This window comes from Camelina sativa, chromosome 4, assembly GCF_030686135.1.
Source record: "Camelina sativa cultivar CO46 ecotype springtype chromosome 4, ASM3068613v1".
NCBI lineage: Eukaryota > Viridiplantae > Streptophyta > Magnoliopsida > Brassicales > Brassicaceae > Camelina > Camelina sativa.
The window spans coordinates 184,856-199,992 of NC_141883.1; the positions used below are offsets into that span (position 1 = coordinate 184,856).

Consider the following 15,137-nt stretch of genomic DNA (forward strand, 5'->3'; position numbering starts at 1 on the left):
CGGAATTGGAAGGATAGCAATACCCCAATCTTACTACGCTAGCCGGAATTTCTCGCGGACTAAAACGCATTAACACTTCACCAAAGTTGATACTTGAGTTTTTATGGTTTTTAAGCTCATAATTTTACAAGTATCTTAACTTATTTACCACCCTTGTTACTAGAACATTTCAAACTAGCAACCGGTGTAACCTCACAGCGCATGCATTTAAACAAGAAAATCACAAAAGAAATTCAAGTAAAAATGCAACTAAATGCTCATGCAAACCGTGCACTAGATGGATGTCTTTAATCCCCATCTAGCCCGGCAAAATATGTGCCTGAACTCACAGAAAACCAGCGATCATCTGACTTTCTTGATGAAGCTTCTCTCGCGGCACACTTGGATCTCCTCTTTTGTTGAAATCGATTTCCTTATCAATTCAACCTTGAAGCGGTCGATAGTTTCGTCTTGCTTCTTCCCTTCTTCTCTTTTGCGAACTCGCCCACTCTTCTTCACCTTCTCTCTCAATTTTCTCTCCTTACCCCTTGTATTCTTTTGCGAAAATGAGAAGGGGGAAGTCTTATTTATAGAGAGCTTGGGCGGTGGAGGTGGCCAATGCATGAGATGCATTTCTTCTTCCTTAGTGCATGTTGCTTAACACTTGTGAGTGTTTAACATTAACACTTGGCCACTAAAACTTTGTTGAATCCTCCACTAACTCCACTTTGAATTGTTTAATCCTCCACTAACTCCACTTTGAATAAAATATTCAACTCCCTTAGTGGGCTCTTTCCCACCCTTGGTTCATGTCTGCACATGTACTTGATCGTTCGGAGTCCGTCTGTACGTCTGTCCGTGCTCGTACGTCCGGTATGGTCCATGGTACATGCTACCATTGGCCATCTCTCGATTCGTCCAGAATTTCTCGGACATTACTTCCGTAATTCTTCTACCCTCCTTCCTTGCCTTCCAGTTGTGTCCCTTGCACGTCCTTGGACCAGGGGTTTTTATTTTTAATTTTACCCCTTGGTGAGGGTCATTACATTCTCCCCCCCCTTAATAGAATTCGTCCCGAATTCCATAGGGTTCCGATGATCCTGCTTCATCCTCTTCGACGAACAGCTGAGGATACTTCGCGTGAATTCTATCTTCATCTTCCCAAGTGATGACCTTACGGTTCTGCTTTCCCCAGAATACTTGAATTTGAGGAATGCTCCTGTTCTTCAACTTCCGAGTCCTCCTTTGCCCTATTCCAATCGGTCCTTCGAGGTAGGTGAGATTTGGCTCCAACTCCTCGATAGGCTCGGGCACAATCATGTTGGGATCTGGTACATGCTTCCGTAGTTGTGAAACGTGGAAGACTTTATGTAACCGCATAACCTCGGGCATAGATAGCCGGTAGGCTACCTCTCCAACTCTTTTCTCAATCCGGTATGGTCCAATGAACCTTACCGCAAGCTTTCCCACTTTACCAAAATGATCCTTTCCTTTCTGTGGTGCGACCTTCAAGTACACCATATCTCTGACTTCAAATTCCACTTCTCACCTTTTATGGTTCGCGTACTTCTTCTGGCGGTCCTGAGCTTTCTTCATGCTCTCTCGAATGAACTTGATCTTCTATGCGGTCTCATCAATCAGTTTGTGATTGAAGCTCGTCCTTTCTCCAACTTCCGTCCAACACATAGGCGTTCGACAAGGTCTTCTGTACATCGCTTCAAATGGTGACAGGCCGATACTCGTGTGATAACTATTGTTATACGCAAATTCGACTAATGGCAAATTCTTCTCCCAATTCGAAGACCATTCCAAAGCACATAGTCGGATCATGTCCTCTATGGTTCGGATAGTCCTTTCCGTCTGTCCATCAGTCTCTGGGTGGAATGAGGTGCTCATGTGAACATCTGTTCCCAAAGCCCTCTGCAAATCTTGCCAAAATATCGATGCACACTTTGGATCTCGGTCAGAAACAATGTTTGGTGGCACTCCATGCAGCTTCAAGATTTCATCTATGTTCTCCTCGGCTAAAACAGGCGTTTGGTTTGTACTTCTTACTGGAACCAAATGGGCTACTTTGGTTAAACGATCAACAACTACCCATACTGCGTCATTGATTCGTCCCTTCTTTATTGGTAGACCAGTAATAAAATCCATCGAGATAGAGTCCCATTTCCAAGTTGGTATGGGAAAGTTGCGAAGCAAACCTGCTAGCACTTAATGCTCTACCCTTATTCTTTGACATGAGTCGCATTGGCTTACCCATCTCGCTACTGCTCTTTTCAGTCCAGGCCAATGAAAATATCTACGCACGTCCTTGTACATCTTAGTGCTTCCTGGGTGTCCACTTAACGCTGAGCTGCGGGCTGCTCTCAGTATCTCCTCTCATAGTCCATTCCGGTCAGGTACAGTTATTCTCCCATTAAGGAGTAAGGTGTCATCATCCGCTAAATGGTAACCATTTGCATTCGGTCCGGCTAAACTCTTCAATTCCTCGATAATCTTCTTCAGGTTCTCGTCCTTGGGTTGCACTTCGCGAATTCGATGTAGTAAGCTCGCTTGAGTTACAGCTTGTAAACCCAACGGCTCACTAGATTCTCCTTCTAAGGCTAGAAGCCTTACCTTCTTCAATTCGTCGGCTAGAGATTCCACGTCTCTCTCGACATCAACTTGTGCTTTCCTTCGGCTTAGCGTATCTGCCACTACATTTGCTTTTCCTGGGTGGTATTGGATCTTCAAATCGTAATCGGCAACAAATTCCATCCATCTTCTCTGGCGCAAATTAAGATCTGGTTGCGTGAACAACTATTTAAGACTTTGATGATCCGTAAATACCTGGACAGCTTCTCCATACAAATACGATCTCCATATCCTTAACGCAAACACCACGGCTGCCATTTCAAGGTCATGGGTGGGGTAGTTCTCCTCATGCTTTCTTAACTGTCTGGAGGCATAGGCAATCACTCTATCCCCTTGCATCAAAACACATCCAACACCAACTCTTGATGCATCTGTGAACACAGAGTATGGCTGATTTGGCTCGGGTAGAGCTAACATTGGTGCTGTTGTCAATGCTCCCTTTAGCTTCCTAAAAGCTTCTTCCACCTCTTCGCTCCATATAAAAGGTACTCCTTTACCAGTGAGTTGTGTCAAAGGTTTTGCAATAGATGAAAACCCCTTTACGAATTTTCGGTAATAGCCTACCAGTCCTAAGAAACTTCTAACTTCGGACACTGAGGTTGGCTTCGGCCAATCCTGAATTGCGGCGATCTTTTCTGGGTCGGCGGACACGCCTTGCTCTGAAACTCGGTGTCCTAAGAATCCAATTTCCCTTTGCCAGAACTTGCACTTGCTGAACTTGGCGAACAACTTCATCTCCCTTAGTCTTTCCAACACTTTCTTCAAATGCTTTGCGTGCTCCTCTGCACTCCGTGAATATATAAGGATGTCATCGATGAATATTATCACGAATCGATCCAAATAGTCATGAAAAACTTCATTCATTAAACGCATGAATGCTGCCGGTGCATTGGTAAGTCCAAACGGCATTACCACGAACTCATACTGGCCATATCTTGTTTGAAAAGCAGTCTTCATCACATCTTGTTCTGCAATCAAGATCTGATGGTAGCCGGAGGCTAAATCAATCTTCGAAAATCAACTTGCTCCTCTGAGTTGATCTAACAGCTCATCAATCCGCGGCAACGGATACTTGTCTTTGATAGTTATGTTATTGATTCCTCGGTAATCAATACACAAACGCATGCTTTCGTCCTTCTTTTTGACAAATAGCACTGGGGCTCCCCATGGCGATGAACTTGGTCGAATAAAACCCTTCTCCAACAAATCCTCTAACTGAGTTTTAAGTTCAACCAACTCGGCTGGTGCCATGCGATATGGTGTTTTAGCAATCGGGGTAGCTCCGGGCTCAAGATTTATGGTAAAAGGATGATTCCTTGGTGGAGGCAATCCTTCTAACGGTCTGAACACGTCCTCATAGTTCCTGACTACGGCGATGTCCTCAACTTCCATGCCTTCCTTGTCATCTCCTCCCTTAGCGGTATGAGTGACTAGATAAACATTATCTTCTTCGAATGATCTTCCAATCCTTACTGCAGATGCGAAGTATGTCGTCTTACTTGGGTTAATTCCATTGAAAACTAGAGGTGTCCTTCCTCCAATTTCAAATACAACTCTGCTCCTGCTGCAGTCTATATGGGCTTGGTGCTCCGACAACCAATCCATTCCCAAAATAGCATCAAACCTTTCCAACGGCATCACTAGAGGATTCACCGGGAGGTTTGTATCCTGCAAGACTAACGACACTTCCTTGAACCATCTTCTTGTCTTCAGAGGCGGTTGATTACTAGCAGTGTAGACGTTGATGTTCACTTCTTCTTCCTCACACAAGTCTCCGAACTTGTCAGCCACTTTAGGAGTCACAAAACTATTGGACGCTCCCGAATCGAACAGTACATGTGTGGGGTTACCACCAACAACTAATGTTCCTAAATGCAAGGCAAATATAAGAAAAAAGCAATGCAAAAACTAATCACACAAACACTCACAAGAGAGTTAGAACCCAATCAAACCTGCTTGCTTCTTTGTTGGGGGTTCCTTCACTTGCTGCACTGGCTGGGCACGGTTCGCAGTTTGGGTGTTCGGTTTGGTCGGCTTCGATGGACATGAGGTCGCATAGTGTCCCATATCGCCACAGTAGAAACATGTGACGGATGACAAACTGGTATTCTTTGTTTCCACAACGTTTGGACAAGCTCGAGCAAAATGCCCAAGTTGACCACACATATAGCATCCCCTAGGATCCATGTTGTTCGTAGTACGTCCTCCTTGGTTAACAGTCATATTGACTTTACCACGGCCTGCGCCCCAATTTCGTCCTGCTACTTGATTCGCCTTCCGAAAGTTTACAATCTTATTCTGCTGAACTGGTTCCTTCTTTTTCTCTCGGGCCACAATCTCTTTTTCCATCTTGATGGCGTCCTCAACACTCACCGCTCTCTCATCCACTTCTGCAACGCTTCGGTATGTCACAGCGTGCAACCTTCCCTTTATATCTGTCATGAGTCCGTTAAAGAATCTCCGGGCCATAGCTAACTCATTGTCATTACCTTGGTACAAATATCTCCGAAGTCTTGTAAAAACTCTCCCATATGCTCAAACACTTAATTCACCTTGTTCCAGTCGCAAGAATTGATTCTCTAGTCGGTCACGCGACTCTGGTGGAAAGTACTTTTGCTCAAACTCCCTCTTGAATATATCCCATGATATAGTCTGATATCGATAGCGAGAAACCACGCTATCCCACCATGCACGAGCATCTTCTTCTAGGATTTTGACTGCGATTGGTCTTCTAAACTCTTCTGGACATCTTGACATTTCAAAGTTAGTCTCCAATTCTCTTATCCATGTGTCTGCTAGGACCGTGTTCGGATCTCCTTTGAATTTGGGAAGTCCTAGGTTCCTCATCATCATCACTAATTTTTATAAAATGATCTGATGAAGTTTCTGCTGATTGATTTCCTTGGTTCCGCTGCTGCTGCTGAATCATGTGGTTCAAAAGATCTTGAATCATCTTAAGTGTCTGCTGGGTCTCTGGTACATTCTACTCTCTCGGGCCTTCGCCACGAACTTGGTCTCCTCTTGGCATGTTCAGGTTCAGATTGGCAGTGAACTGACCAATCGATGAAAATCCTGGTGCTGGCTGGTACATATTCTCCGGCGTACTGTACCGAGTTGAACTTGATGGTGTGTATCTCGGCGTCGCGACAGATACATCCCATTCAGGCATATACATATTTGGTTGGAATATGCCTGGAAACGATTCCTCCCCTTGTTCGTCCTCAAACTGTGGACCCTATTCCTCCGGACCAAACTGTTGACTTGAACCCCTCCCTGTGTCCGGTGAAAAGTGCATCGATCTAGGCCTTTCGGATCCTTGATCAGACATTTGCATCCACGATCAACAAAGGGTTTACTTAATCCCGTCTAACCCTAAGTGATGAACGAACCGGATTATCCTAAGTGTCTATTGCGACCATTTTGACTCGATAAAACATTTGAAAACACGAGTAATATAGCATCATAACCATGCTCTGATACCACCGTTGTAACACCCCCAAACCGCCGTATGGCCGGGCGGACTGCGGACGGCACCGGGACCCCACTATGGAAACGTTCACCAACGTTCCGGCCGGGTGCAAGAACGAATCAGGACCCTTTGGCCAGTCCATCGGTGAGGTTCCTGACCACACGGAACATCCTTAAGGCTTTACAACCCTACAGAGACACCGTGCGTTCAGCCGACTCGGACAAAGTCTATATCAGTACCACTTGCCCGTTTAACAGAAATCCGAATACTTTATTAGATGAAAAGAGTTTATTACAAAACCGATACCAAAAGATCTTAGAGTTTTTGGATAAGGCCTAGTGCCAAAGTTTGATTCAAAATAAAACATACTTGTATTTTACAATAAACACAAAATAAAACTACTCCGGGTTCCTATCGTTCACCATGCCCTCTAGTTCCCTCTAGGGTTACCTGCAACACAAATTATTATCATAAGTAATCTAGTATTACTTAGTGAGCTCAGGGTTCCTGCAAAGAAATAATCCCCAACCCCAACCCCAACATCATACAGCATGCAAGCAAGCAAACAGTTTATAAGCAATCAACAAACACACAACATCAATCAGGGAATGGCATGCGGAAGATAATGAGCTACGCAAATTCATCTAACAAGCAAATACCACAACATGCAACAATATGCAACAACACAAACTTGAATAAAAACAAGAAGTTTTAAACAAGTTTAATTTATGGGCCCGGTATGCTTCCTTTCCTTAACACCCCTTTGAACTACCGCATTACAACCACAAAGGCATGTAACCAGACTTCACTTAGAGCCACACCGTCGTGTAGACAGCTTCGGCCAGGGTAGCGAGCCCAGTAACCTCCGAGCTCTTTGTAACCAACCCTACAAACACACGAACATGGGTTTCATGTCGCGGATGCATCTGGTACGGAATTGGAAGGATAGCAATACCCCAATCTTACTACGCTAGCCGGAATTTCTCGCGGACTAATACGTATTAAGACTTCACCAAAGTTGATACTTGAGTTTTTATGGTTTTTAAGCTCATAATTTTACAAGTATCTTAACTTAGTTACCACCCTTGTTACTAGAACATTTCGAACTAGCAACTGGTCTAACCTCACAGCGCATGCATTTAAACAAGAAAATCACAAAAGAAATTCAAGTAAAAATGCAACTAAATGCTCATGCAAACTGTGCACTAGATGGATGTCTTTAATCCCCATCTAGCCCGGTGAAATATGTGCCTTAACTCACAGAAAACCGGCGATGATCGGACTTTCTTGATGAAGCTTCTCTCGCAGCACACTTGGATCTCCTCTTTTGTTGAAATTGATTTCCTTATCAATTCAACCTTGAAGCGGTCGATAGTTTCGTCTTGCTTCTTCCCTTCTTCTCTTTTGCGAACTCGCCCACTCTTCTTCACCTTCTCTCTCAATTTTCTCTCCTTACCCCTTGTATTCTTTTGCGAAAATGAGAAGGGTGAAGTCTTATTTATAGAGAGCTTGGGCGGTGGAGGTGGCCAATGCATGAGATGCATTTCTTCTTCCTTAGTGCATGTTGCTTAACACTTGTGAGTGTTTAACATTAACACTTGGCCACTAAAACTTTGTTTAATCCTCCACTAACTCCACTTTGAATTGTTTAATCCTCTACTAACTCCACTTTGAATTGTTTAATCCTCCACTAACTCCACATTGAATTGTTTAATCCTCCACTAACTCCACTTTGAATAAAATATTCAACTCCCTTAGTGGGCTCCTTCCCACCCTTGGTTCATGTCCGCACATGTCCTTGATCCTTCGGTGTCCGTCTGTACGTCTGTCAGTGCTCGTACGTCCGGTACGGTACATAGTACATGGTACCATTGGCCATCTCTCGATTCGTCCAGAATTTTTCGGACATTACTTCCGTAATTCTTCTACCCTCCTTCCTTGCCTTCCATTTGTGTCCCTTGCACGTCCTTGGACCAGGGGTTTATATTTTGAATTTTACCCCTTGGTGAGGGTCATTACACAGACCATCGAAGTTAGTCCTGGAGATTCTCCGAGAAAGAGAAGGGACTACTTGGATGCGTTGGAGCATGTGTCGAGACTGAATACAAAACATTTTCCTTGAAAGTTCGGATCCAATTGTGGCTGACGAGCAGAGGAGTCGACTTGTAAGGAATTTCAATTCCACTCGCTGCCAGGAGGAGTATCAAAAGGACATTGCTGTCCATTTCCTTGAAGAGGAAGCACATGACTGGTGGGTGACAGTTTTGAAACGGAAAGGTGGTCAAGTCCTAACCTTTGCGGACTTTGAGGAGGAATTCAACAAGAAATTCTTTCCGCCGGAGGCATGGGACCAACTGGAAAGTGCGTACCTGAACTGGTACAAGGGGATATGACGGTACGTGCATATAATGATGAATTCAGTCGCCTCAGGTGTTTTGTTGGAAAGGGAATCGAGGATGATAAAGCACAAGTCCGTCATATTATCCGCGGGCTAAGGGTGGACATTCGCAATCATTGCGTGAACGGTGTCTTTAACTCGGTCTTGAAAGTGGTGGAAAGGGCGGCCATGATTGAAGCTGGGCTGGAGGAAGAGAGACAACTTAGATGCGAGAGGGTTTCTTCGCGTTTGACCCACCCAGCCAAAACCACTGACCGAAAAAAGAAATGGGACAAGGTGGATAACGCAAGGTCCGACACCAAGTATGGGGAGTGTAGAACTTGTGCGAAACACCATAGTGGTTCGTGCTGGAAGGTCGTTGGTGCATGCGGTCGCTGTGGGAGTAAGGATCATGCGATCCGGAACTGTCTTAGGATGGATAATGGTGATGGGCCAAGGTCTTGCTACTTGTGTGGAAAAGAGGGACATTTTAGGAGGGAATGTCTGAAGCTTGACGTGGGCCTTGTACTTCCCCAACCAGTCCATCCCCAAGATAACATCATGTTTCATGAGTGGAACGATGATCAGGGTAGTAGGCATATCGACACCATTGACAATCACTAAGATTCCTTGAACCATACCGGACGAGTACATCGCCTGCCCGCCAGCTGCTCGGACCGTTCCATATCTAGTGTTTGGTTCTTTATTGAACCCACCTTTCCCTATCATTTCAGGGCTCACAAAACAATGTGTGGCCCCCCGAATCAAACAAGGTGTGTTTCCACACCACCTATACTTAAGGTCCCTACACATTCCTCTAGAATGCAAAGTACCCATATCCCCCTTTCACATGCATTATGATACTATGTAATGCACGAATTGAACTTAGAAAGGTTCTCACAACATACAAGTAATCGCCCTAAAATCCCCAGCAGCAGTTTCCCCAACAGTAGTTTCCTGTCTCTTTGGTGGTGGCGGTAAAGAACTCTCGCCACGGTTCCCACGTTGATGGTTTTGTCTTCCCACATCAAGTGTCGAACATTCCCTCTTAAAATGTCCCGCTTTTCCACACAGATAGCAAGACCTTAGCCCATCGCCATTTTCCATCCTTGGATAGTTTCGGACTGCATGATCCTTGCTTCCACAGCGACCTCATGCACTCACGACCTTCCAGCAAGAACCGTTGTGGTGCTTTCCGCAAGTCCTACACTCCCTATACTTAGCATTTCACCTTGCGTTGTCCACCTTATCCCATTTCCTCTTCTTGTTCGTAATTTTTGTTGGGTGGGTCGAACGCGAGGAAACCCTTTCGCGCCTAAGTTTTTTCTCTTCCTCCAACCCACCTTCAATCATGGCCCCCTTTTCCACCATTTCAATGACCATGTTAAACACACCGGTCAAGCAATGGTTACGGATTTCCAACCTTAGTTCGTGGATAAAACGACAAACTTGTGCTTTCTTGATAGACTTCTAGGTGAGGATCTATGCCCAAGGACACACTTTGCAAGGTCTTGAAGAGGGATGAATGAAATGATGAAGATGAATGGGTTAAGATGCAGAGGAATGGAGAGATGAACGACGAAGAAGGTGAAAAGGTGGATTAGCAGCGGATTGAAGGGGAGAATGAAGTGTACTTCTAAGAGAGATGGGGATCTCTTAGACTACAGAGAGATTGAAATATTTTGCTAAAATCAGAATCATTAGCATACAAGTCTTTTATTTGCTCAAAACCCAACAATCTTGCATCCAAAGAAGTAAGCAAAACATACCTTCGAGATAATGCCTCGGCTACAACATTATCTTTACCTTTTTTGTACTTGATCACATATGGGAAAGTTTCTATGAATTCGACCCACCGCGCATGACGTTTGTTGAGCTTTTGTTGACCCTTTAAATTCTTAAGAGACTACTGGTCCGTATGAATGACGAACTCCTTTGGCCATAGATAGTGCTGCCAAGTTTGTAGTGCTCGAAATAATGCGTAAAGCTCCTTAACGTAGGTCGGATAGTTGAGTGTCGCTCCTCCTAGCTTCTTACTGAAGAAAGCTATGGGCTTATGATCCTGCATCAAAACAGCTCCAATACCTATCCCGGAGGCATCACACTCAATCTCAAAAGTTTTCATAAAATTAGGAAGAATTAAAACAGGGGAATTAGTAAGCTTCTCTTTCAAGGCCTGGAAGGCGTTTTCTTGTGCAGCTTCCCATTTGAACCCAACGTCCTTTTTAATGACTTCCGTAAGCGGGACGGCAATAGTGCTGAAATCCTTGACAAACCGTCGGTAGAATCCTGCTAAACCGTGAAAGCTTCTCACCTCGCTCACATTTGTAGGACTTGGCCATTCTTTGATTGCCTTGACTTTCTCCTCATCAACCTTGATTCCATCTGCACTCACAACAAAGCCTAGGAAAACAAGATTATCTGTGCAAAAGGTACACTTCTTAAAGTTCGCATAAAGCTTTTCCTTCCGAAGCAAATCCAAAACAAGTTTAAGATGCATGACATGATCCTCCAAATTTTTGCTATAAACCAAGATGTCATCAATATAAACCACAACATAAATTCCAATATGCTTCCTAAGGACATGATTCATCAATCTCATGAAAGTACTAGGCGCATTAGTTAACCCAAACGACATGACTAACCATTCATATAACCCTTGTTTAGTTTTAAAAGCCGTTTTCCACTCATCACCTTCTTTCATGTGAATTTGATGATAACCACTTTTAAGATCAATTTAAGAAAAGATGCTAGAACCATGCAATTCATCAAGCATATCATCTAATCTAGGGATAGGGTGGCGATACTTAACCGTTATGTTGTTGATGGCTCGGCAGTCCAAGCACATTCGCCAACTCCCATCTTTCTTTGGTACTAGCAACACTGGAACGACACATGGACTCATGCTTTCTCGAATATGTCCTTTGTCCATCAGCTCGTTCACTTGTTTCTCAAGTTCTTTTGTTTCGGTTGGGTTGGTGCGGTAAGCTGGTTGGTTTGGTAAAGCGGCTCCCGGCACAAAGTCAATTTGATGCTCGATCCCTCGGATAGGTGGTAAACCAATGGGATTGTCCTCCGAAAACACATCCTTCTACTCTTGCAAAACCAACTCAATCTTACTCGGTAGCACCGGTACAGGGTTAGTTGAACAAGCAAGGGTTTCTTTGTAAACAAGTAGTAAACTATTGTGACTTACCTTGCTCTTACCCTTTGTATCGATTGGTTCCGTTTATTTGGTGGTCCGCTGTTTCATGCTTAGCTGGTCTAGAAAGACTTCATGCAGTGTCATTGGAATGAGAGTTGTCTTTTGGCCATTGTGTTCGAAGGTGTGTCGATTGGTGAAACCATCGTGGTGAACTTGTCGGTCTGATTGCCATGGTCGTCCAAGAAGAATGTGGCTAGCGTCCATTGGTAATATGTCGCATATGATCTCGTCCTGATACTTACCAATTGAAAGCGGCACCTTGACTTGCTCCTTGACGGACATCTCACCAATTTCATTGAGACATTGTAGCGCATATGGTTTCGTATGTTTAAGCACTTCTAGGCCAAGCTTCTCAACCATAGTCCTGCTTGCAATGTTAGTATAACTACCAGCATCAATAATTAAACTGTATACCTTATCTTTGACTAAGCATCGCGTGTGGAACAAGTTTTCCCTTTGTGCTTGCTCCTCGGTTTTAGTTAGAACACTCAAAGATCTTCTAGCAACAAGCAACTCTCCTTTAGCTGGGGCTTCCGAACCCTCTTCCATTGAGTCGTTTTCCGAACGCTCTTCTTCAGATTCTACTTCGCCATTATCTTTAAGGATCATGATTCTTTTGTTGGAACACTCGCTTGCGTAATGCCCAAGTCCTTGACACTTAAAGCATCGAATATCTCTTGCCCTGGTGTTCACCTCCTTACCCTTACCTTTCGGATCAGAATCTATCGGTTTTGTCTTGACAAATGGCTTGTAGTCCTTCTGATAGCCGGGCTTGTCCTCCTTTTGATAACTTGATTTTCCTGAGCTATAGTTGGTCTTAGTGGTGCTTTAGCTGGATCGAGAGTTCTTCCTTTTGATTTGCTGTTCGAACATGACTGCCTTGTGAAGCATTTCCTCAATTTCCACATAGTGCTGGATTTCTCGGTTGAGACCTCCCATGAATCGTGACATAACAGCTTCACCATCTTTTTGAATATCGGCTCTTAGCATAAGGGTTTCCATTTCCTTGAAGTACTCCTCTACTGACTTGCTTCCTTGAACCAAATTCCTCAATCTCTGATGAAGATCACGGTGATAGTAACTCGGCACAAATCTTCTTCGCATGACAATTTTCAGCTGGTTCCATGTTTCGATCAGTGTATCTCTGGTACGTCTCCGGCTGGTAACAAGTTGATCCCACCAACTTAAGGCATCGTTGTAGAACTCAGTAGCAGCAACTTTAACCTTGTGGTCCTCAGTGAACCCTTGACAAATGAAGACTAACTCAATTTTCTGCTCCCACTCCAAGTAAGTATCCGGGTTGCTGGTTCCATGGAAGGCAGGAATCTTGAACTTTAGACCTCCCAAAGGATCTCTAGGTTGCGGTCTGTCTCATCGTCGTCTACGTTGACTGCTGTGAGAGGAGGCGTGACTGTAGTAATCTCTTGTCTCATCGTTTGGCCTTGGTTCCTCCTGGTTTTGCCTTTGCTGTTGATTTGCTCCTAGGTTGGTTTGATTCAAGTGAAGAGCACCAAGTTTTGCATCAAGCATGGTTGCCATGGCTGTTGTGACAGATTTAAGGATCCTCCTTTCAAGACTAGATGTAGAAGACTCTTCCTCTTCCGAAGTTACCATGGTACCTGCAAAGAAGACAAAGATCCACAAGTAAAAAGTTCCAAATACACGCCAATGGAAACGAATCTGGGACAAATATTAAAACAAAACCAAAATTCTCAAATCAATTTTCAAAAATACTAGACTCTTTTCTGGTTCAAAAAAAGTTGATTTTGTAATTTTTGAATGAGGAAAACATTTTATAAAATTCTCTCAAGATAGATAACAGATCTTAAAAAAAATAAAAAGTGACGATTGGAATCTCAAAACCTGGTTGCAAAGTGGCTCTGATACCACATGATAGACTCCTAGGCGAGGATCTATGCCCAAGGACACACTTTGCAAGGTCTTGAAGAGGGATGAACGAAATGATGAAGATGAATGGGTTGAAGATGCAGCGGAATGGAGACATGAACGACGAATAAGGTGAAAAGGTGGATTTGCAGCGGATTGAAGGGGAGAATGAAGTGTACTTCTAAGAGATATGGGGATCTCTTAGACTACAGGCTTGATTACAACTTAGATATGACACACTAAGAAGTAAACAAGTTGAGAAGATACTACACACTTCTCTGATCAAACAAGTAGAAAGAAGATTTTTGATTGAAATGTTTAATGGTTTGCAAATGAGAAATACATGGACTTTAAATAGAGAAGGGAGGACGAAGGAGAAGAGGATAGAAGAGAAGACAAGTGTAGATCATGCAAGAGGTCGAGCTCATGCAAGAGTCCACACTCATGCAAGCTTATGCACAATGTCTTGGAAATTACAAAAGCAATAAATGCAAAAGAGATAGAGAAAAAGGGGGCTTGAAAATGTTACTTAGGCCTCATTAAAAACCTTGTCAAGAAAACCCAATGGGACAAAACTTGACAAGGGAAAAAGAGTGCATAAGCAACACTTTACCCTTTACCGAGCACCTTGAGCTGTGATCATTGTGAAAGTGGTTTCAGCCACGTCTTCTAGCTTCTTGTCCAACTCCATAAGTATTCCATTGATGGCTTGGTTGAACCTCTTTGACCGTGACCTTGTTAGAGGACCCGCCGGGACAATCAATGCTTCCTCCGCTGCTTCCGCTGGTACAAGGTACTCCTCCGATGCTTCCTCTGGTTCAAGCTGCTCCTCACGTCCATGTTCTTTGGTTGAGCTGTCCATGGTCTCATCATTTCTCATCCTCAATATTCTTCCCAACTTAGCACCTAAGGCGTCTGAATTCAACATCATATGCACGCACCATCATATTCCCTTGTACCAGGTTCAGGTACGCACTTTCCAGTCGGTCCCATGCCTCTGCGGGAAAGAATTTCTCGTTGAATTCCGCCTCAAAATTTGCAATGGTTAGGACTTTACTAACTGTTCGTAACACAACCATCAACCACCAGTTATGGGATTTCTCTTCAAGGAAATGGATGGCAATGTCCTTTTGATACTCCTCCGTGCAGCGAGTGGAATTAAAACTTCATACAAGTTTACTCCTCCACTCATCAGCCATGATCAGACCGAACTCACTAAAAATGTTTTGTCCTCAGTCTCGTGACATACTCCAACGTATCAAAGTAATCCCTTCTCTTTTTCGGAGAATCTTCAGGACTTACTTCGGTGGTCTCCGTAACAATCTTGCTACGCACCGCTGGTACCACATGATCCGGTACCAATGCCTTTGTGAGCACGTCCAACTGTGCCATCAATCCCTTCATCGTCTCCCATTGCTCTTGGGATGATGGAACCACATTTGGTTGCCCATTTGCGTCAGTTGCACCACTACTTTCCGGAATATCATTATCCGGTTGCTTCTCCCCAGCCACAGGTCCGGTTGGTTTCTGGGCGTTCGTGTTCCCTGCCCCCACGTTTACTACTGTCTTTGTGGCGTCAATGG

At 44.0% G+C, this 15,137-nt stretch overlaps 2 protein-coding genes across 2 annotated transcripts; both read right to left on the reverse strand.

The window, feature by feature from the left end:
* Positions 1-1,038: 1,038 nt before the first annotated feature.
* On the reverse strand, positions 1,039-1,500 carry LOC109132408 (uncharacterized). The gene has a single exon (XM_019244012.1). The coding sequence runs from the start codon at positions 1,498-1,500 to the stop codon at positions 1,039-1,041; it is 462 nt and encodes a 153-aa protein (XP_019099557.1).
* Positions 1,501-3,633: 2,133 nt separating this feature from the next.
* Positions 3,634-5,469, reverse strand: LOC147945130 (uncharacterized). Its single transcript, XM_087511332.1, has 3 exons — positions 5,169-5,469; positions 4,569-5,105; positions 3,634-4,484 (listed from the first exon to the last, which is right to left on the reverse strand). The coding sequence occupies exons 1-3, from the start codon at positions 5,467-5,469 to the stop codon at positions 3,634-3,636; spliced, it is 1,689 nt and encodes a 562-aa protein (XP_087367458.1).
* Positions 5,470-15,137: the final 9,668 nt, after the last annotated feature.

Coding starts and splice junctions, on each gene's coding strand:
- LOC147945130 (XM_087511332.1), bottom strand. CDS start 5,469: ATGATGATGAGGAACCTAGGACTTCCCAAATTCAAAGGAGATCCGAAC. Junction 5,106..5,168: donor ATTCTTGCGACTGGAACAAG/GTGAATTAAGTG, acceptor ATTTGTACCAAG/GTAATGACAATGAGTTAGCT. Junction 4,485..4,568: donor CCCAACAAAGAAGCAAGCAG/GTTTGATTGGGT, acceptor CCTTGCATTTAG/GAACATTAGTTGTTGGTGGT.
- LOC109132408 (XM_019244012.1), bottom strand. CDS start 1,500: ATGGTGTACTTGAAGGTCGCACCACAGAAAGGAAAGGATCATTTTGGT.